The sequence below is a fragment of the Varanus komodoensis genome, unplaced genomic scaffold (assembly GCF_004798865.1).
Source record: "Varanus komodoensis strain SLA01 unplaced genomic scaffold, ASM479886v1 scaffold51, whole genome shotgun sequence".
Taxonomy (NCBI): Eukaryota; Metazoa; Chordata; class Lepidosauria; order Squamata; family Varanidae; genus Varanus; species Varanus komodoensis.
Window position 1 is genome coordinate 5,653,661 of NW_025336100.1, and position 23,297 is coordinate 5,676,957.

General features: G+C 41.6%; 1 protein-coding gene across 3 annotated transcripts in view; it reads right to left on the reverse strand.

Moving 5' to 3' along the window:
* TANC2 (tetratricopeptide repeat, ankyrin repeat and coiled-coil containing 2) overlaps positions 1-23,297 on the reverse strand; it is a 331,148-nt gene that overhangs the window by 128,689 nt on the left and 179,162 nt on the right. For all 3 annotated transcript variants that reach the window (XM_044447243.1, XM_044447244.1, XM_044447242.1), the window contains exons 6-8: positions 20,700-20,848; positions 11,001-11,190; positions 5,710-5,973 (exon numbers count right to left, since the gene is read on the reverse strand). In XM_044447243.1, coding sequence (XP_044303178.1) covers positions 5,710-5,973; positions 11,001-11,190; positions 20,700-20,848 — 603 coding nt within the window. The remainder of the gene's footprint in view (positions 1-5,709; positions 5,974-11,000; positions 11,191-20,699; positions 20,849-23,297) is intronic.

Here is a 23,297-nt window from a genome sequence, read left to right on the forward strand (position 1 = left end):
GAGAGTCCACCTGTAGTGCACAGAGCTCACTCACCCTCCAAGCCGAGGTGATGGCCCCAGGAAGGAGACCTTTCAAGACAGCAGTTGGAGATAAACAGTAGCCAGTGGTTCGAACAGAGGCTTTGTTAGAATGTGTAACACTACGGAGAGACCCCAGGGTGGAGCTACAGTACAGGTTGGAGGATGCAGGTTCTTTCATAAACCAACAAGATAATGGGTGAGAGAAGACAGTATGTCCCTCAAGTTGAACTGTGGAAGGCAGATATTGCTTATTGATGTGGGTTTTAGTCTGGAGCCATACAGTGAGTGCAAGAATTGCAAAATGTTTGGAACCAATGCAGAAGAGGAATCAAATGAATGCAGTGCAGCAAATTGTTTGAACTTTGCCTATTTGGCAAGATAGGATTTTCTCATGTCAGGTTTAAGGGCAGTCATGAGAATCTGCTAAATCTCAGAATCCAAGTCTAATGTACTTGTTATGTGGTAATCAGGAGCAAAATCTATGGTTTGAAGGGTTAGATTATGTGAGTGTTGGTTTGGAGTTGTCAGATTCGATCCTGTTGAATTCAAGTCTGTCAGATCCAGTGCAGTCAAATCCAAGTTGATCTGCACAGAGGGACCGGGGATGTTGCAGAGAGCATGGTAAAGGGAGAAGCTGAGTGGCTTGATGGAATAAAAGTTGGTTTGGTGTGAATATACTGAGGCACTGAAACTGAAGTCAGTGGGACAACTGAAAGCACCGTCACAGGATTAACCATGAGGTTAATCAAAGGGTATGAACATCAGAGTGAACGATGCTCCCATAAGCTTGAGTCAGCAAGTTCAGTATTTGAGGTAGATGTTTGGAGACATCGTTGAAAGTTGCAGAAGTGATGGGAACCGCGGTTGTCTTGGCCACCATGGAGTTACCAAGATGGCTTGAGTATGATAAGCTCTTATCGTTGTGATGGTTCTTGTGATTAGGGGAAACAGCAGGAAGACGTAAAAGTAGGCATCGTTCCATGGCATGTGGAAGGCATTCCCTTTCAAGCAGTGCCTGATTCCTCCTCTCAAACAGTAATGCTTGCATATTGCATTCCTCTCCATAGTGAACAGGTCCAACTCTTGGCAGGCCCCAGTATTTGAAAATGTCTCTCAGAACTTGCTGGTTGAATTCGCACTCATGTGGCTGGTGTACTGAGTGGCTCAGGGCACTTGTGGTGGTATTGTCCACACTGGCCATGTAAGAGTAATGAGAGTAATGTTGTGAATGATGCACCAATCCTAAATTTTGATATCCAGACATGCAGGAAGACAGCAGCTTCATTCCCGTTTGTTGATACAAAACACCACTGTGGTGTCCAAAACAACCTGGGCATTGTTTTCAGAGAGGACGCTTTAAAGATTCAGTCCTTTGAAGATTGTCAACAATTCCAAATAGTTGATATGTCATCTCTGTTCCATAGCAGACCATGCTCCTTGAGTCATGAATCCTTTGAAGTGGGTGCCACCAGTTGGAATGGCAAGCCCCGAGACAGAGGAGTTTCTCAAGTCTACCATGTGAGGCTTGCATGTACCATGATCGGAACAGTGGGCTACTTTCATGGAGAGATGTGTTCCAGATGGAAGGAGTTAGGAACCATAACTGCAGAGGTTGCATACGCAGTCTGGTGAACTGCACCACAGACACAGTTGAGGCCATACGCCCAACTAATTGCTGGATTCATCATGCCCACACTCTCAGGTTGCACCTGATCATTGACACCATGCGCACCAGTTTGTCCATGCAGTCTTTGGGTAAATATGCCTCAGCTGACTGAGAGTCCAGCACTGCTCCAATGTAGAGAATGGTCTGTGCAAGAACAAGAATGGTTTTCTCTACATTAATATATAAGCCCAAGTTCTCCAATGCAAGACAAGTGTTGTTTATGTACTTAGAGATTCTTTGGAATCTGCCACGATCAGTCAATCATCTAAGTAAGGGTAAATGTGTATGCCTCTGAGTCTTCAAGGGGCACACACCAGTGCCATATATTTAGCTAACACTCTCAGAGCAGTGGAGAGTCTGAATGGCAACTTCATGAATTCGTAAGGCTCCATTCCAATCTTAAAGAGTAGAAAGTGCCAGTAGTTAGAAAGTATGGCAATGTGAAAATAAGTGTCCTTCGAATCAATGGAGGTGACCCAGTCCCCTTCCTTTAGCAGCAGCATTATAGACTGAAGAGAAACCATATGAAATTTCTTATGAGCAATGTAATGGTTTCCTCTTCTAGTATTGGCCGCCAACCACCATCCTTCTTTGGTACCCTAAAATATTGTGAGTAGAGCCCATGTTTAAGATCAGAACAGTGCACTGGGTGGATGGCCCCTTTTGCTAGTGAAAAGGTGGTCTCTTTCCTCAGAGTAGGAGATGGAGGAGTTGTGTGGACTGATCTGAAAGGTGGTAGGGTCTCAAACTAGATTTTGTAGCCATCTCTTATGATAGAAAGCACCCACTGGTCATATGTGAAAGATTTACAGGTAGGTGCATGACGGCTCAAATGGTCTCCAAATTGGCAGTAGGTCAATTCTAGAGGGCTGGTTCGCACCACCCATCATGTCTCTTATCCCCTTCTGGGTGCCCCTTGGTTGGCTGGGCTCTAGAAGTGTGTCCCTTCTGTGTGGGTGGCCTTGGGTACAGCCAAAAATTGGCAGCTTTGGCTACTAAGTTGTTGACTACCCGAAGGTGCATAATACGGAGTTTGATCATTCTGTGGCCACTTACATTATTGAGATGGATGGAACCCAATCCCCATCCATCAAGCAGTCACCCTCACCTTCTGAATGGTGTCCAGACATTCATCAGTTTGAGCATGAAAGAGGCCCTCTCCGTCAAATGGCATCAACTGTATTCAGGACTGTGGCTCTTGCGGAAGATTTGTCACCTGAAGCCATGCAGGTCAACAAAGGCTACCACACTGACTAGGGCGCACAAATCACAACTGACATGGTGGGGAGCAGCTTGTTTGAACAGCTACATGCCCTCAGTTAGGAAGACTCTGGCAAGTTCCCTATGCTGGTCTGGGAGAAAAGTTGCCAGAGCCTCTATCTTCTGGCATAAGAAGGCTTGGTACCTCCCCATCATTGACTCGTAATTGTCCAGACCCTTTGCCAAGTAGATGTGGCACGCCATCACATCAAGGCATTGACCTTCCCTGTCAGTCAGTGCACTATGATTGCATCGTTGCCTTCCCTGAGTTGACTTCATGAACATGGGAGTTCAGGTGAGCAAAAACAGAATATCCTGCTCCTGGATTCTGTACATCCCCTTGAGATGGCGTGATGTCCAATGAGGGTGGTTAGGGATCTCCCAGGGCTCTTTCAAACCCTTTGATAGGGCTGGTATAAATGGCTGTTGAACAGATCCTCTGAACGGCATCCTCCAAACGGATGAGGTTGTAGACTATATCCTCAGTCTGTTCGGTTGATTGTTGGACATGTATTCCAAGAGACTTTGCCATAAGGAGGACCTGTTTAGAAAAGTGCCCAAGACTTTCTCCTGTAGATCCCTGACCCTTAATTGAAATCACGTTGTCCAGGGATGTGGAGACCAGTTTGGCCACTTCAGAAGTGTCAGAATCCACATAGTTCATTTCTGTAGAGTCAGTGCCAGAAGACAGGGAAGAAAATCTCTTATGCTGTTCCTGTTGAGATGTGCTGAGTTCCCATTCTTGTTGATGGATGGGACTTGGTGGTAACCAAGAACAATGAGCAGTCATAGGTGGAGCTGGCCAGCCGTATCGACAAGGATCTGCCATCGGGTCCCAAGGATACTCGGGATAGTATTGTCCTGGAGCTGGGTACCAGTAGGGTTGTCCACAGTATGGATGTTGGAGTGGATCCATAGCTGAGAGTGATCAATGTAAAGACACTGGAGATGGCTGCATGGAAGATGGACCACGGGACAAGCGCTGAGTCAAGGGGATGGCATCAGGTAGATCCTGTCAGCTGGGCAAAGATCTTGGCTGAGAAGGAGCCGGAGAATCTCTGATTTTGATGTCCAAGAATCAGCTGGTCTTTCCATTTGCAGACTGTGTTCAGATGGCATTGGTGTGGGTGAATGATGCTGAGCCTCTTGGGCTGGGAAGTGTCAGCCTGGAGAGGCTTGGCTTGGTAGAGGTCAGATTGGAGCCTCTTGGGCTGGAGATGTTGGTTCTGAGATGGTAGTGACCTCTTTGGACCTCTGTTCTGAAATCACAGAACTGTGACATTCAGAATGCTTGGTATGGCCTTTGGTCTTCTTGCCCCGCTCTTCAGTTCCAACGACTTTGGAGATGTTTACATTTCTCCTTCTTTTTCCTTGGTTCCTCCAATTCTCCATGTTGGACGGGGGGGGGGGGGTAGTTTTAGCAGAGGTGTCAGTGGGAGGGCATTTCCTTGAGGCTTCTTTTGAGGTTGAAGGAGATGGACCTCCTTCCACAGCAACATCTCTCATCGTGCCCAAAGCCCACTCCCACATCTCCATCCGGAGCCTCCCAGCTCTATTTCTACATGCCTGTTTATTGAATGCCTGGCAGTGTTGGCACTTTGTCTGTTCAATGTTCCTCACCAAGGCAGAAGGGGCAGAAAGAGTGCCCATCAGAAGAGGGCATTTTGACTCTGCAGCCAGCACACTTTCTGAAGGCCAGTTTGCTAAGCAACATCGGAAGGGGAAGAATAAGAATAGATACAGAGAGAATACGATGACAGAAGGTTTACGTTGTATTATTATTATTATTATTATTATTATTATTATTATTATATCATCATCATTTTTATTGGGAGTGAAGGGTTTAATGGTTGTGAGGGAAGGGAGAGGATAAGAAGGTATTTTCAAAGAAATAGACGATTGGGTGGTAATCGGAGGTTTTTTGAGGTAAACAAAAGAATTAAATAGAAAAGTTTAAGGAAAGTTTGGAAAAGTATGATTGAAGTGTGAAGAAAAAAGGCAACAAATGTTAGAGATCCCAATGCACTGACAAACAGCAGTCAAAAGCTGACAAAATGGCAGGAGTCCACCTTTTATATGGGGCGGAGGGGGGGCGCTCAGTGGAAAGTTCTAAGCTAAGGAAATCTTCCCAAACATATCTGTGATGCACAGAGACCACAACAAAGAACTGATAGAGCTGGTTCTGATGATGGCCTGCTCTAATCTGCATCCCTCAGAGCATCTGACCTATTAATACATTTTTGTTCAATCTGAGGTGGGATGCTAACATTAGTTTATGATGAGACAAAAGACTTCTCTTGAAAAGCCTCTGTGTTTGCAATTGCAAATGCTGTAATTTGCATTTAATATGAGGCATTTGGGAAAATGTAATCTTTGTCTCTTGTGTCCCAGTACACATTATCTTATTTAACATTCCAAGTCATAGAAGAACTATGAGGGTCTGTATTTTTTTCAGAAACTCATCCAACAAGGTATTATATATTTCTGCAACTGAGGAATTCTTCCATGGAGTGCTCATCAATTTAGGACTGCTGAATAGTCCATACAAATGTTCACTTAGAGGCACAACCAGGTCAGATCAAATTTGTTCCTTGAAGAAAGAGTAATGACAGTAGATTAGGATCTGTACTACTGCAAACAGTCTTCTGTGAAATCTTATTTTGGCTCCTTAGCTTCTAGTAGGGTTTTATAAATGTTAAAGGACAAGATCCTAATGTGAACTTAATTATAATTCTTCATAATAAAGAATGAGAATTTCTTACCTGCTACAGAGTTTGGTCGTGGCATAAGATAGAGTGGAATAGATTGTACTGATTGGGATAAAACCGTCTCTAGGTTTCTTTCAGGGATCTTATTCAAACTGTATGTAGAGGCTGTCATATTTTCATCTACTCGATATAAACAAGAGTCTATGCTAGATTTTTGAGACTGCCAAGGCTTCAGGTTTCCACCAGATCCTATTTCTTTACTGCTTTCTCCTCCATACTTAGCACGATCCATATTTTCAGAATAGCTTGTCAACGTTGCTGTAACAGGTAAAAAGAAGAACATGAGTGACAAACAAAGCAGTTAATTTGAATTCAAATTTTGAATTTTTTACTAATATTCAAATATTAGTGAAAAAAACCCAGAAGAACTTAGTATGTGACTTCATTACTGAATTTCTGAAGTTTAACAATGTAACATTGCTTTAGACACCCTCTGACAGACTGAACACCCTGCCTTCTACTTGGCTGGTTTTTCCCTCCACTCTCTTTTTCTGCCTCCTGTGGGGCAAACTGAAATCTCCAGTGAGTGAAGGGATCAACAGAAGAGCAAGGCATGAGGTACATCACTTATATCCTTTCCTGATGCACCCAAAGATTTAGCACAAGCTATAGGTATAATCTCCAGGTCAAAACCCAGCCATCTTAACTGAGATATGTATTTGCACCCATATTCCAAACATAACCTATACATTTAAGTTGATGACTTCTGAAATAGAGCAGTTATTCTTCCACAGAAAAGGAAGTTTTCATATAACAGATTAGGTGAGGGTGCAAATATATATTTGCAGTTTGAGGAATACAATGAGTCCATCATATGTAAACTAACAGAAAGGCTACAAAGGTCATAAAACACAGCCTTTTCCAATCTGATACCCTCCAGATGTTTTGACTTAGACCTCCCAGTTTTCCTGGTCATTGGCCACACTGGCTAAGAAAAGTATACAGGTCTCTACGGCAATCAGAACAATTTTCAAGGGCCAATAGGTATATTTGTACACTACAACAACCCACACTGGCAATAATTGAACATTCTATAAAAGAGAGAGAGAGAGAGAGAGAGAGAGCGCGCGCGCGCGCGCGAGCGAGCCAAGTGCAGCTACTCATCTGTCTCCAGGAGCTCTCTCTTTCTGGCATGTAACACCAACACTGAAGGAACTGCACTGGCAAGTTTAAGAATTTTATGGGTATACAACCCTAAATGATCTGGGGCAAAGCTATCTGAAGCATTGCCTTCTCACTTATTAGCCTGCTTGATCACTGAGGTCATTGAATGAGGTTCTGTGTGAACCTGAACTCCATGTATAATCCACTAGAAATATACTTTTGGTGTACTGGTTCTTCCTCCCTAGAATTCCATGCTAGTTGATACCAGGCAAGAAAAAGTTGCTTTGCTTTTTGGCATTTTCGAGATATATATTTACTACATAAGGCTTTCCTAAATTACTAGTTTTATTGGTAACACTTGATGTATTGATTTGTTTTTCCTTTACTATTCAACACTCAGGAACTTTTTAAAAACAGATTTATATTTTTTAAAAAACAAGAAAGAAGTTGCAGCAAATTTGGAGTGATTTGAAAGCTGGACATACCAAGATGCTGGTAAGAAAAAGCAGATTATTTCATCTAGGAAGAATTTGAATGCAACTTTCAAATGATCTTAATGGAAAGGTCCCAAGTCATGATTATTGCTTTGAGAATGAAGTTCTCCAATGGAACCTCTGGACAAAGAAATGCTGTTTAACAAGAGAATCATGCTGGGTTAGAAGAAATATATTTTCCACACTGAAACAAATATTTGGTAATCTAGTTCACTGCCTGATGGTTGAAAATGCTAGGAATTTATTGACTGAAGCAAAAACAAATATAGACAAAATGGTACTTAAGGGTTTTGTTTATTTTTAAGGAAAATAAAACTCTTCCCATAGCAAAGTAATCAGGCAATTGCTTTTCTATGAATAAATGTCTTATATGTTTTAGCAGCGGCATCAGAAAATGCTACTATGGTGCTGAAAATGCAAAAATATACTCACCATATGTGCTGTAATATCACAGGTGGATGTTTTATTTTACCCATATTGGTCTTCCTATCACAGAATTGAAATATAGGTTGGATTCATTTCCTGACTCCCTACTTCTCTGCAGGATGCAGCTGCCACATAATTCCTAATTCTTTTTGCTTAAATACCTCCAAGTGAAGGAGAACTCACCATTTCCTGAGGTAATCTGTTCTACTCCCAACAGCCCACAATATTATGGCATTTCTTCCATTATTTAGCAAAGCACTGGTTCCTTGCAACTTCCTCTTACTGGTAATGCATTATTTGTTTAATATATATCTATTCAACCCCAAACTAATGTTATCTGGGCAAATTACAATCAGTTAAGCTCTAAAATACCGTGTAAGCACAGTTAAATAAAAATAAAAAATAACATACAATAAAGCAATGAAAAGCACAGGAATCAAAATAGCCTGTATAAACTAGAGCTAGGTCTCTAAATGCTGGGAGAAAAGAAAAGCTTCCCCTGGCACTCAAAGGGTAACAACATAGCTGCCAACTTTTAAGAGTTTATTTCATAAGTTGGGTGTTACCCCTGAGAAGACTACCTTTCTTGAAGCCACCCAGTTATAGTTTCTTTCAGAAAGCACTCAGAGAAGGGCCTCTGAATATGACCTAAGGATCTGCGCAGCTGTAGGCATGAGGTGGCATGCTTATTTAGCAACCACAAGCTTGAACATCTTGCCCAAGAAGAGGATGTCAGTGACTGGCAACCAGGGTTTTTCTAGTCTGCTCCATGTTCCCAGCACCAGATAGAAACTCTCAAAATTGGCATTCAAGCAAACAATAGGCCTGGAAATTTGGATAGCTTTAAATGGGGGTTGAACAGGTTAATGGAGAATAATGCTAACAAGGCACCCAGTATCAGAGACTGTATACTTATGCTTACTAATTCCTGGGAAAATGGGCAGGAGGATGCTCTTGCACCTGTCTCCCACTTGTGGGTTCCAATGAGCAACTGCATGGTTGCTGTGTGAACAGAATGCTGGAGTAGATGAATCATTGGTCTAATGCAATGATCTAATCCAGCATGGTTCTTCCTATGCATTTCTGAGACAGGGAAGGGATCCCTATTGACCACATCAGCTTCCTTCCCTGACCATCAAGCCCCTCCTTCCCTAAGAGCCTATGAAATCAGCTGTGCTCTTGTCTTCTGGAGTAATAAAGAGCAACTCAGTTTCATGTTCTACTTGACAGCCTTTCAGATATTTGAAGACCATTATAATCCCCTTTAATCTTCTCTTATTCGGGCTAAACATGCCAATTTCTTTCAATCATTTTTCACAGGACTGAGGTTCAAGGCCCCTCCCGATTTTGGTTGTTCCCCTCTGTACATGTTCCAGTTTGTCAATATCCTTCTTAAAGTGGGATGCCCAGAGCTGGACACAATAGTCCAAATGCAGCCTAAAAGCACAGAATACAGTAGAATGATTTTGCCCATCTTGACTAATTGAGAGATCAATGGAGGGGATTCCCTGGATCCAGGAGATGGTGAATGCCTGCTTGAGAGAGGGAGTAGTGCCTGCCCCTCTAAAGACAGTGGTGGTTACACCACTCCTTAAAAAGCTACATTTGAATCCAGAAGACGTAAATAATTATCGGCCTATAGCCAATATTCCCTTCCTGAGCAAGGTGCTCAAGCAAATTTGGTGGTTCCGCTTTCTGGTGGCTCAACTCCTGCCTGGTTGGCCACTCACAATTGGTGGAGCTGGGTGACTGTTGCTCTGCACCATGGCACCTCTGTCATGGAGTCCCACAGGGCTCTATTCTGTCCACCATGCTATTTAACATCTACATGAAACTCCTGGGAAAGGTCATTCAGAGGTTTGGGCTGAAGTGTCACCATTATGCTGAGGACACTCAACTCTACCTCTCATTTTCATTCAATCCAGATGAGGCAGTGACTGTTCTGAACTGGTGCCTTGGCTTGGTAATGGAATGGATGAGGGCCAATATGCTGAAGCCCAATCCAGACAAGACGGAGGTACTGCTGGTGAGCAGTCTGCCTGCCCAACTGGGAGATTTTCAACCTATCCCAGATGGGGTTGTGCTCCCCCTAAAGAATAAGGTTTATAGCTTGGGGGTGCTCCTGGACCCCAAGCTGTCACTTGTTTTGCAGGCGGCCTCGGTGGCCAGGAACATCTATCAGTGCAGCTGCTTTTCCAGCTATGTCCCTACTTGGATGAGCAGAGCCTTGCCACAGTTATCCATGCACTGATAACGTCTTGCCTGGATTACTGTAGTGCACTCCATGTGGGGCTGCCTTCGAAGATGGTCGAGGCACTTCAATTAATCCAATGCAGGTCTTCTACCAACTGCACTGGCTTCCTGGCCTGGGAGCCAATTCAAAGTGCTTATGCTAACATACAAAGACCTAAACATCTTGGGACTGTGATATCTAAAGGAACACCTGTTTCCATATATCACTCATATCTTCAGCAGAGGCCCTCCTTTTTGAGCCCCCACACCTTGAAGTAAGGGGGGAATTGACAAGAAAAAAAGCCTTCTTTGTTATCACACCTCATCTTTAAAACTCTCTTAACAGGTGTAACTGGCACCCTTGTCATTCTGTTTTTGCTACCAAGTAAAGACCCTTATTTAGTACATGCTTTTAGAACTATGGCCTTATTTGCTAGTTATATTGTTGGTTTTGTTGTTCCTATTATCCTCCTGTTTCACACCTGGAATTAGTTATTTTTATGCTGCTTTAGATGTTATTGTTTTGATTTTATTTAAAGTTCCCTGGAACATTTGGGGGGGGGGGGGTAGGGTGGAGAGTGGCCTCCTTTTTGGTGAGGAGATCCACTTGATGCCTTCTTTAACATTTGTTGCTGTTATTGTCTATGTCAGCAGGCACTTAATATCTTGATCCAATTGCTCTGTTATGGTACTTTATCTGCCATTGTGCTTGATTTAATTGGTTCATTTTCTAGCCATTATGAATTTGGCTTGATTTTTCATTATTTTATATTGCTAGCTACCTTGGGTATCTTCAGATGGAAAAGTAGGATTAGAAGTTACAATAAATAATTGAATGATGAACACACACACTTATCCCTCAGAGAGGAAGGCAGGTTGGTATCTTGATGAAACATACATACACTAGACATTTACAAGTTATCTGTAATTCCTAATGTTTAATCTGTTTCACCTCAACATTCCATGATACGAACCAGCCATATTTCACAACTGCAAAACAGACTGGTCCTGTCAAAGAACACAACTCACCTATGATGCCACTGTCTCTGCTTTCCAGGGTGGAAGTGGGACTTGTGACAGCTCCATAACTGCAGTCCTTTGCCATAACATCCTTTGTACTAGTTTGAAGAAGGGTGGAACAAGGGCTGCTGGCAGGTGGTGAAGCAGTACTGCTGGTCAGTGTTGAACAGGGACTTATTCGCTGGGATACTGCTGAGGTCTAGAATTGGAAACAGAACCAAATAACTCCCACAATCAATTACCAAAGCACACAAGCACCTAACTGGTGCATAATCAAGAATACACATGACATACTAGCAAATACAGTATGCTATTGAATCTTGTTCTGGATAAAATACTGGATCTAAAATGATGTACACTTCCACAGACCAAAAAAAAAATCCTACCTTTTATACTGCTAGGTATAGAATTTACTAAACTCACATTCTTTTAACAAAAGCCAGGGGTTAGCACAGGCTGAAAACAGTAAAATCAGGGTATTATTTATAGCAAACCTGGAAGTGTACTGTATCTGGGAATGACACTGTCATTGCCCAATAATGACCTAAAGTTCCATTTTTGCATTGTGTTTCACAAGTATTGGCTCTTTTTAAAAAAAAAACTTAAGTCTATCTGTTTCAAATAAAACAAAAGGAATTCACTTAGACTCTCTGAAGAAGGTGAATATTCATAATTATTTTTTTAAGTACAAAAGATACTGGTAAAACCAAAGAAAAAGAGAGATTACAAAAACTATATAAGAGAAAACACAGCACACATAAAGATAACTATTATTTTGGAACCTATCATTCCAGCATATTGCAAATGACATCCAGCTTTGAATAAATCTGCCAATGAATTACTCCTGTCCCTCATAAATTGCATCATTTTTGTTATTAGCGCAACAGACCCTATCCTCTTAAGCAATGTATTCTCTACTTTCTTCCAGGAATATCTCATGTATTTTAGCCGCAAAAATTCATTGCTACCTTTAGTTGGGTATGGTTTACTTTCCTTTCAAATAGTATAGAAAAAATACTTTTCTGTTATAAGGTATTAAGTATCCCATCATATGGTTATTTAGAGTATTTTTCAGCAGAAATACTGCACAACAGGTTGCATTCATAATATATGTTTAAAAGTTGCTTAGCATAACATGTTCAAAGATATAAATGTGGGATAAGAAACCACTGAAATTGTATGTTTGTAAAAATACTCCTTAGAGCAGCTAATATTAACCTGGGGGAAACAGGAACTCAACTAGATCCAGTACTTCTTTGGTATAATTTTACTTCCTATACCTTTTATCCATAAAAAATACAGCTGAAACATAACTAACATTTAGTGGAATAACAACAGTATGATCAAATATTTGTAGAATAAGTATTTATTAAGCTTATTATATATTATTGTCCTGATTAGTAATTTGAATGGGTTCTTCTGTAGATCAGGCAAAGGAGACCTTCAGCCTGCCGACCAAATACAACAATATAGAGGTTCCCTATCTGGCTCACCAGCTTCTTCCATAGGCCCAAGTCCCTTTCCCCAGGTATGGAAAAGCTCATCACTCCAGTGAGAAAGAGAACCTGCTGAGCACTGAAAAAGTGAAAAACTCTTTCTTGTGCTGGGTCACTGAGATTGGGACCTCTCATTTGTGTACCAAATACAATTTTACTATGCTAAATGGAAAGTCGTGCAACTACACCATTTGTGAGAATCTGAGTCTGGCCCTGCTGCTTTTACAGCTTCAAAGTCCTCCAACATTGGAAGCTCTTATTGAGACTGATCAGTTATATCAACCCACGATCCATGTTTATAAATACTTATTCTTGATGGGTAAATATGATACATAGGGTCTTAAGTAGGAATGGAATAGGGAACTGGACTGTCCCACATTATTATTATGTTTACAGTATTTGTATATTTGTCTAACCAATGAACCATTACTTTAGCACCTGAATATAAAGCATCTGCCAATTTCAGGTTAAGTCTTATTGAGCAAAAACTACTGATAGCCTCTCTGAATGATGTACAACAAAAAGTTCCCTTTCAGGAGCAAGTGGAAGTCTACTTTAACATCAAAATGCCAAGAGGGACCACTTTTTGTAGGCTAATTGGGCATTCTTTCTTCATAATCAAAGCTGTATTCCTACAACTACTTCAAGTTAAAAGAATTCTCTTACAATGTAAATCACTAATCAGACCCTTTGATTTTTAATCTATAAGAAATAGATAATACTCTAACCTCACATGATTTCAATGCTAAAGCATTTGGATAAGCAGACATTCCTATAACTCTCTCCAGGCTATTCAACAGCATATCTTTATCCCTACTCTGTTCCTCACTGGGTTGTATTACTGGAGTTGCAGCTTATGATCCAAATTGGCCAGATTCTTAACGATCAACTCCAAATTGAAAATAGTTTGAATTAGCTGGCTAGTCAACATAAATCATTCCCTAACATATTTACTTTTCTATCTTATAGCCTTTGTTCTACAGTTAAAATAGTAATATTATTAACCTTATTCTTTTGTTTAAGGTGGGGAATATCTGCATGCATCTGAGGAATTCTGGGAAGTGAGAAGAGATTACTTTGAGCAGCAGATACATCTGCCCTTGATTGAGCAGCTCAAGACAAATGCCTCTTATTAAATCTCATCATTTCTCCCATTCTTTTTCTATAACACACAGCGTATGAAAAGCAGTCTCCAGTGGTAGTGATTTGCAAAATATGTGCAATGTTTGTGTACTTGCCTGAGTTTTACATGGTACACACCTGCAATAAATGCAAGCTGGAAAGAAAACTGCTGGAAAGAAAAGTGAGAGTGTTTGATTGGCAGATGTCCACTCTCAAAGCGACAGGAGAAAGTGAAGAGTTCTAAGTATAGTGGGACTGCACAAACAACAAGCTCTAAAGTAGCATCCTATGAAAACACTTTTCTTTCAAAGGTGCAAATCAAATTAACAAAGGGAAATCTCAAGAGACACAGAGCAGATCACTACTAGCATTACACCCATCCAGAGACTACAATTATACTGAAGCTGTGGCAGCTTCTGCCTCATTGTACACATACAGCAGCATTTCACACACATACAAACACATGCAAGGAGCACAAGCTTAGCAGCACAAAGAAGCTGCTGCGTGTGCTTGTATATTTGTGCAATCACCACACACTTGGACTCTGGGCTGCTGTAAAGTGGTCCAAAGTCTAGGAAGCCAAGCCCAGGCAATGTGACAGATTCTCACAGATCCCTTACAAAGATCCATTGATTTATTGTTATTGACCTTGCTATTGTTACTGTTATAACCAAAGCTCTCTGGGTAGTTAAACGTGAACTGTTTTTCTGAATCCAGTTCTCTCACCGCATCACTCAGATATATCATAGATTATGCAGGGAACAGTTCCTTTGGTTCCTTCTTTACTTTTATACATTCTCTTCTTTCTCATTTCAGAGGTTGACCTCCAAGTACTCACTACTCTTTTTTGTTTTCCAATCCCCTCCTAACTGTTCTGCCTTTGCTTTCCGTCTTTCTCATTCAGACCTCCTCTGTAGCCTCCAGTCATTTCTTTTCTACAATAATTTCCTTAGACCACCGCTTGATATTGGTCCGGTGTTCCTCCAGTCAATTTGACCCTCATCCCCGCTTTCTCCTTGTTGTTCATGTTGGCTTTTTATGCACACTGCTTTCCTTCTTTCTACTCCAGAACTCCATTTCTATACCTACTACTGATGGCTCTTCCATTGTTTCTCATCTGTTTCCTCTACTTCTTTATTACTCACCTTTGTCATCTCTTCTAGACTGTCCTTTTTCCACTCCCAAGACCATTTAATTAATGCTTGTCTCCTCTTCTCCCTCCCTGATCAGCTGCAGTTTCTCCTTGCTGGGCAACCCAGTGTGTATAAAGCAATAAGTATATTCCCAAATGCAATCCTGCCACCATCCTTGTGGCCCTATGTTGCACTGACATTAACCTGGTTATATCCTTCCTGTAATGAGGGACCCAGAACTGAACACAATACTCCAGTTGCAGGCACACCAGTCGTATAGAGTGGTATTAATACCTCTCTCGATCTAGAAGCAATGCTTCTGGCTATGCAACCAAGGGTTTAGCCTGCAGTCAATCAGGGCTTCAAGTTCCCTTTCACGAGTGCTGTTCTCCACTGCCCCCGTTTTAGTATCGACTGTGAATCTGATCAGCAGACTGTTCACCCCTTCTTCCATGTCGTTGATGAAAAGATTGAACAGAATCAGTCCCAAACAGAGCTCTGGGGGACCCTGTTTGTCACTGGCCACCATCCTGATGATTCCTCACTAATGGTTACCCTCTGCTTTCAGTCAGTCAACCATGCCCTAATCCACTGGACAGTGCATTGGTCTATCCCAAAACTCCTCGATTTCTCAATCAGGATATAATGTGGAACTTTGTCAAAGGCCTTGTCGAAATCCAAGTAAACCACATCCACCACCTCCCCTCCATCTAGCCACCTCAAAACTTGAAGACTCCCTGTTGCATGGGATGGAAAACCCATGGAATTGCCAGGTATGCTTATCCCTGGAGGACAAATTATTCGTGTAACTGAAAGACTGTCAAGGCTCACACAGCCTACTGATGTGTATTCCTTCCTTCTTATACATGTGGGAACAAATGACACTGCCAAGCTCTGAAGAAATCACATCAGACTTTCTAGCTTTTCTGCATCTTTTTAAAAAACAGGTGACCCAATTCTGGTAAAATTTAGCTACTTTCATTTCTTTCTCCTTGTAGACCAGTGTAACAGATGCTGAAGAAGAGGAAATGGAAAATTTGTATGCAGGTATTCCAGAAGAAGTTCATAGCACACCAAAACAAGACATATTGTAACCCTAGGTTACTGGAATGCAAAAGTAGGGAATAAAGAAGAATCAAATGTTCTAGGGGAATTTGACCTAGAGCAAGGGTCCTCAAACTTTTTCAACAGGGGGCCAGATGAAAGGTGCCAGCGGTGGGCGCGGGCTGGGCCATGAGGGGGTGGGGGGTGCAGACTGGTGAGGGGGCGGGGGGTGCGCGTGTGGCGAGGCAAGGTGGGGAGGTGTGTACGGCGAGGCAAGGCAAGGCGGGGTCGGTGTGTGCAGCGAGGCAATGGCTTGCTTGCACAGAGATCGTTTTCTCCGAGCAAGTCTAAAACAATCTCTGCGTGAGCAAGCAGCCGGAAGAACTTAAAGAATTCTGTAAAGCCAACTATCTGTTCATTGCAAATACATACTTCAAGAAACCTCTCAGTCATCTGTATACATGGGCATCACTAGATAGCCAATACAGAAATCAAATAAGTTATATATCTGGATCAGGAGATGGAAGTGTATTCTCTCTGCCAAAACAAGACCAGGAGCAGACTGCAGTAGTGACCACGAACTCTTAATATCTAAAATCAGAGTAAAGCTGAAAAAGACTGTTAACAGAGACATCGTGCCAAAATGCACATTCAATAACATTCCTGAAGAATTTAATATCCACATAAAGAACAGATTTGCTTAATTGACCATGGGTCAGAAGGACTGTGAACTCAAATTATACATATTATTAGGGAGGAATTTCAAAAGACAATTCTTGTAGCAAAAAGAAAGAAAAGGCCTGGATAGATAGATAACATAAGAAATATTCACAATTGCCAAGGACAGATGAAAAGCTAAAGGAAAAAGTTATAAGAATGAGGTCAGAATCCTGAATGCAACTTTTGGCAACTATCGCATAGAGAAAAAAAAGAATTATTACAATGACCAATGTAAAGAAATAGAACAACAAAAGAGAAAAAACAGGAGACCTCTTCCAGAAGATTTATTTATTTAAAACATTTCTATGCCGCCCCCATCGCAACAAAGCCTCGGGGCGGCTCACAGCATAATTAAAACATATAAATAACAAATAATACAATTAAAGATTAAAAAGCCTGGTAACATCTCAGCTAAAAATTTAAAATCCTATAAATATATAATAGGTTAACAATTAAAATAAGTTTTAAATAAAAAGGTCTTAGCCTGGTGCCAAAAAACAAATAACGACGGCACCAGGCAGACCTCTCTGGGGAGCGCATTCCATAGGTGGGGCACCACCGCAGAGAAGGCCCTCCTCCGGGTATTCACCCTCCTAATATCTTTCACAGAGGGTTCCCAGAGAAGGGCCTCTGTTGCCGATCTCAAGGGGCGGAAGGGCATATATGGACACAAGTGTTCCTTTAGATAACCAGGTCCCAAGTCATTGAAGGCTTTATAGGTCATAACCAACACCTTGAATTGGGTCCGGACTTTAATCGGGAGCCAGTGAAGCTGACGGAGAACTGGGGTTATATGAGAACAACGCCCAGTCCTCGTCAGCAACCTGGCAGCTCTATTCTGCACCAATTGAAGTATTCAGATCGTCTTCAAGGGTAGCCCCACGTAGAGCGCGTCACAGAAGTCTAATTGGGAAGTTACCAACGTGTGTGTCACTGTCACCAGGCAGTCGTTCTCCAGGAAGGGACACAGCTGATGGATCAGCCGAAGCTGAAGGAAGGCGCGCCTTGCCACCGCCGTCACCTGAGCTTCTAGTGACAGCTCAGGGTCAAGGAGCACTCCCAAGCTGCGAACTCTGTCCCTCAGAGGGAGTGCAACCCCATTTAGGACAAGGCCCGAGTCTCCCATCCCAAAGCCCAAACCACCCACCAACAGGACCTCCGTCTTGTCTGGATTGAGCTTCAGTCCAAGATCCAAGAAATCAAAGGGAAATTCAAACCTAGAGTAGGAATGCTGAAAGACAGACAAGAGAACATACTATCTGACCAGGTGAAAATAAAGAGAAGATGGAAACAAGATAAAGAAGAACTATACAGAAGAGATAAAAGATGGATAGATCCCTTCAAAGAGGAATCCTGTGAAGAAGAGCCTGCAATATTAAAAAGCAAAATGAAACCTGCTCTGAAATGAATTAGAAGGAATAAAGCACCTGCAGTAGACAGAATATCAATGGAACTATTCCAAGCTGCAGACTGAATTGTTTCAAATTCTAACAAGAATATGCTGGCAAATATGGAAAGCAAAACAATGGCCCACAGGCTGGAAATGTTTGATATACATTCCAGTCCCCAGGAAAGATAATGCAAAAGAGTGCAGGAAGTATAAGACCATTGCGGTAATTTCCCATTCAAGCAAAATTATGCTCAATGTGTTGTAACAAAGAATTTTACCATTTATGGAAAGAGAAAAGCCAGATATTCAGGCTGGATTCCAAAAAAGAAGAAACACCCCAGATCATATCACAAATAAATGTTGGTTACAGAAGCACACCAAGGTATTTCAGTAGAAGATCAGTGTATGCTTTATAGATTATAGCAAAGCATTGGTGTGGATCTTAAAAAACTATGTGTAGTTTTTGAAAGAAATAGGTGTGCCTCTGCACTTGACTGGATTGGTGACAAATCTGTATTGTGGACAAGAAGCTACTGTTAAACAGAGCATGCAGGAACAGAATAATTTTTCATAGGTAAAGGCATCAGACAAGAATGATCTCCCTACCTGTTCAATCTGTAAACAGGACAAGCATAAGTAAAGCTGGATTAGAATCAGAAGAAGGCATGAAAACTGGGGGACACATCAATAATTGAAGATATGCAGATAATACCATACTATTAGCAGAAAGCAGCAATGACTTGAAAACTGATAAAAGTGAAAGAAGAAAGTACAAAAGCTAATATTAAGAAAACAAAATTCATGACTGCAGAATTACAGAACTGCACTGTTAAGCAATGAAGAAATAGAAATTGTGAAAGATGTAACACAAGTCACCAAGTCAAAGAGTGACTGTAGCCAAGGAATTCAAGGAAGAGTGAGATAACCAAATATAAGGATGTTTCACTGGAGGCCAAGGCCATTCACACGCTTGGATTCCTGATCAATTTGTATGGGTGTGAAAGACAGACAGTGACAGTGAAGAAAGTGAACTGGAAGAAAATTGATGCAATGATGCTGGAAGAGAACTTTGTGAATACAATGGACCAACACAAAAATGGACAAGTGGGTCCTAGATCAAATCAAGCCAGAACTTTCCCTGGAAGCAAAAATGACAAAAGTGCGGCTGTCACGCTTTGGACATATCATGAGAAACCAAGGCTCACTGGAGAAGGGTAAGTCAAAGACAGAAAAAGAAAGGCCAAATAAGAGATGGACTGATTCCATAAGGAAAACCACAGCCTTGAATTTACAAGAGCTGAACAGGGCTCTTGTGAATAGGACATTTTGGAGGGCTTTCATTCACAGGATCACCATAAGTCAAAGATGTCTTGACAGCACATAACAACAACAACCCCCTCTGTTTTGCCCGGATCCAATGTCAATTGTTTTTGGATGTCATCCAGTCCATTACCAGCTTCAGGCAGACAGAGGAGAGATTCTATCTCTAGAAGAAGAAGCAGAAGAATCCTGCTCCTATTCTTCCTCACTGTTCAAAGCTGACTCCAAGAGCCTAGAGCAATGGTGGCGAACCTAAGGCACGTGTGCCACAGTGGGCACGTAGAGCCCTCTCTGTCAGCACATGAGCCAACTCACCCCAGCATCGCCCCAGCAGCTGAGCATAGGATAACAGCACACATAGGGGCCATGCGCATGCTCGGAAAGGAGTAGCAGCACCAAGCAATGACATCACAAGCCACGACCCATTAGCTGCAACTTGTCCAAGCTTTTGCATGGCCGGTCAGTGCACTGCCAAGGAGATATGTGTGTGTGTGTGTGCATGCTTGGGACTGGCTGTGAGGTGTTTTTTCTAAACTAAAACCTCAGTTTTCAGGTTTTATTGTGCTTAAAATGGGCAGAAATGATGAGCTGTGCAGAAAAACCTACTCAAAGAAGGCTTTTTCAAAATCGCCCCTTTCAATAGTATTTTACCCCTAGGGCTAGGGGAGGGGCTAGGGGAGGGCACCAGGGTAGGGTTAGGGCAGTGGTGGTAAACCTATGGCACACTTGCCACAGCCGGCACTCAGAGCCCTCTCTGTCGGCACACAAGCCAACTCGCCCCAGCATCGCCCCAGTAGCCGAGCATCAGGTAACAGCACACATATGGGCCATGCGCATGCTCGGAAAGGAGTAGCGGCGCCAGGTGATGACTTCACGAGCCGTGACTCATTAGACGCAACTTATCTGAGCTTTCACATGGCCAGTCAGTCCGCTGCCAAGGATGGATGGATAGATTTGCTTGGACTGGCTGTGAGATGTTTTTTCTAACTTATAACCTCAGTTTTCAGATTTTATTGTAGTGCTGGCACTTGGAGATAAATAAGTGGGTTTTGGGTTGCAGTTTGGGCACTCAATCTCTAAAAGGTTCGCCATCAATGGCCTAGAGTGTCAAGATCTGCACTTCTCTAGTGGCCAAAACCAGAACAACCACCAACACTGTATTAGAGTGCATCAACTAAAAGAATCCAGTAACTTCTCATTACTTGAACTTAAAACATGGATAGTTGCCTCAATTTTTGTGGCCAGACCACTCTCACAAGAAAAACAGAAGAAAGTTTCAATAGCAGCATGTGGTTTTTCACAATCTGATTTGAATATCATATCTAAACTATGTAGCAAGCAACATCTCCTATGGACCTCAGATTTTAAGACATTGCTTTTGAGGGTCAACCTTAATCAGTACCTCTCATTTTACAAATCAAGTATAATGTCAGCTTCAGACAGAATTAAATCATTATTATACTACAGAAGGTGATAAACCCACCTGATTGTCCTCTTGGACTTCCATGCTGTACTGGTGCCCTGCCTGCACCTCGTTTACCTTCTCTCCCAGGAGGAAGCCCAGGCGAGTCATGAGTGTATTTGCTGCCTCATCCACAGATGGGGGAGGTCCCAACTCCTGCTCAGTTTCACCTGCACATAGAAAGAAAAAGAGGACATTAACATGATAAATTGTTCCTTCAAATTATGTTATGGTCCAATGCTTCCCAGATCTCCATCCCATCAAACCTTTCTAATATTCAGTTAGATGGTTACAACGTATCAAGAGCGTAGTTTCTATTCTGTATTACTTTCTCCCACCAAAGGTTGCTCAATTATGAACTGATGATCCGATTGCACCTGTGAAAGACTGAAGCTATACTCAACCCATTATAACCTCTGGGCTAAACACATACCATTTATAAATAAATTTTTTCTTGATTTTTGGAAAATGTCTGATTTTTACAATTTTTACAAAATTATATATATGTACATTGGGGGGAAAAACCTAGAGCTCCATTTATAATTAACCATTTGGCACTGCTTTCAGTCTTACTATTTTAAACCTCGTGAACACTTCCATAAATCTGAAACCAAGAAGTCTTCATATGTCATCCACTTCTTGATACAGAAATTAACACTGCACATTACTTTTCTAAATATTTTACTCTGCCTTCCAGCCCAAATACGAGTCTCAGATAGCATGCAGTAATTAAAAACAAAATACAAAATTACACCTTTCAATTCTTAATGGAGGTGTGGCATGCAGAGGAACCAATACAATCTCAACTGTAAGGTCTTTTTGCCCAGCTTGTTCTGAGAACTGGGCATGAACTGAGATTGATGGATACTCCAGAAGCAGTTTATTTTGTTGCAGTAAAGTACACATTAATAGCCAGATCTCATTACTTTCTGCATAGAGTTTCTGCATGTCTTTATTGACTGTATATACTGATGTATAACGTGAGTTGTGTCTAAGACAAGGTCAATATTTTGGACTATTTTTCTGCTGTTTGTCATGTGTCAGGAGTATAAGATGCCCCCCAATTTTTGATTTGCAATTTTTGGTATCAAGGTTTGTCTTATATGCTGATATATGCAGTAACAATATGTGGAACAAATGACCAGGAAGTATGTTTCAAAAAAATACCTGTATATATTGTCATAAAAGGCAAAGTTACTATTTTGGGCTGTTTATCATAGAATCATAGAAGAGTTGCACTATTGTATTGCTCTGACCATAAGGAAGCTTTTCCTGATGTCCAGCCTGAATCTGGGTTGCCACAACTTGAATTGATTATTCCGTGTCCTACATTCTGGCATCAGCAAGAAGAGATCTTGACCTTCCTCTTCGTGACAGCCTTTGAGGTACTTACAGAGGGATATCATGTCCCCCCTCAGTCTTCTCTTCTCAAGGCTCAGCATGCCCAGTTCCCTCAGTCTCTCCTCAAAGGGCAGTGTTTCCAAAGCCTAGATTGTTTTTGTTGCTTTCTGCTGGACCCTTTCTAATTTACCTGCATCTGTCTTAAATCTTGGTGTCAAGAACTGGACACAGTATTCCAGGTGATGTCTGACTAATGAGGAGTATAGGGGAACTGCTTCTTCTCATGATTTGGAAATAATATTTCTGTTAATGCACCCCAAAACAGCATTTGCCCTTTTGGCAATTGCATCACATTGCTAGCTCATGTTTAGCCTATTGTCCACAATTTCTCCAAGAACTTTTTCTTGTTCAGTTCTATTAAGCCACGTATTCCCCATCTTGTATTGATGCCTTTGGTTTCTTTTTCCTATGTGGACGACTTGTCCTTATTGAATGCATTCTGCTGCTTTCAGCCCAGTGTACAAGTTAATCAAGATTGCCCTGGATCTTCATTCTGTCTTCTAGCATGTTTGCTATTCCACCCAGTTTTGTATCATCTGCAAATTTGATTATCTTTTCTTGTACTTCCTCATCCAAATCATTAATAAAGATGTTGAAGAGCACTGGGCCCAGGACTGAACCCTGTGGCACCCATTGTTACCTCTATCCAATTTGAGAAGGTGCCATTGATGAGCACTCTTTGTGACCGATTTAGCAGCCAATTTTGGATCCACATAATAGTTTTTCCATCTAGTCCAGTTTTTGCTAATTTGCTTATCAAAATGTTGTGTGGCACTATGTTGAAAGCTTTGCTAAAGTCTAGGTAGATTATGTCCACAGTGTTCCCTTTGTACATTTGGGAAGTTACCCAGTAAAAAAATGAGATTAAATTAGTCTGACAAGATGGCTTCTATTAATCACTGCATTTTCTTCAAGATGCTTGCAGATGAATTTTTGAATAATTTGCTCCAGAATTTTTCCAGGGATTGACTTCAGACTAACTGGTCTACACTTCCCAGGTTCATCTTTTTTCCCCTTTTTGAAGATAAAGACAACATTAGCCCTTCTCCAGTTGTCCAGCACTTCTCCTGTTTTCCAAGATTTATCCAAGATGATAGCCAGTGGTTCTGAGAGTTCCTCCGCTAGCTCTTTTATGACTCTGGGATGGAGTTCTTCAGGCCCTGGAGATTTGAAAGTGCTTATTCCACCTAGGTATTCCTTGACCATTTGTCTGTCAAT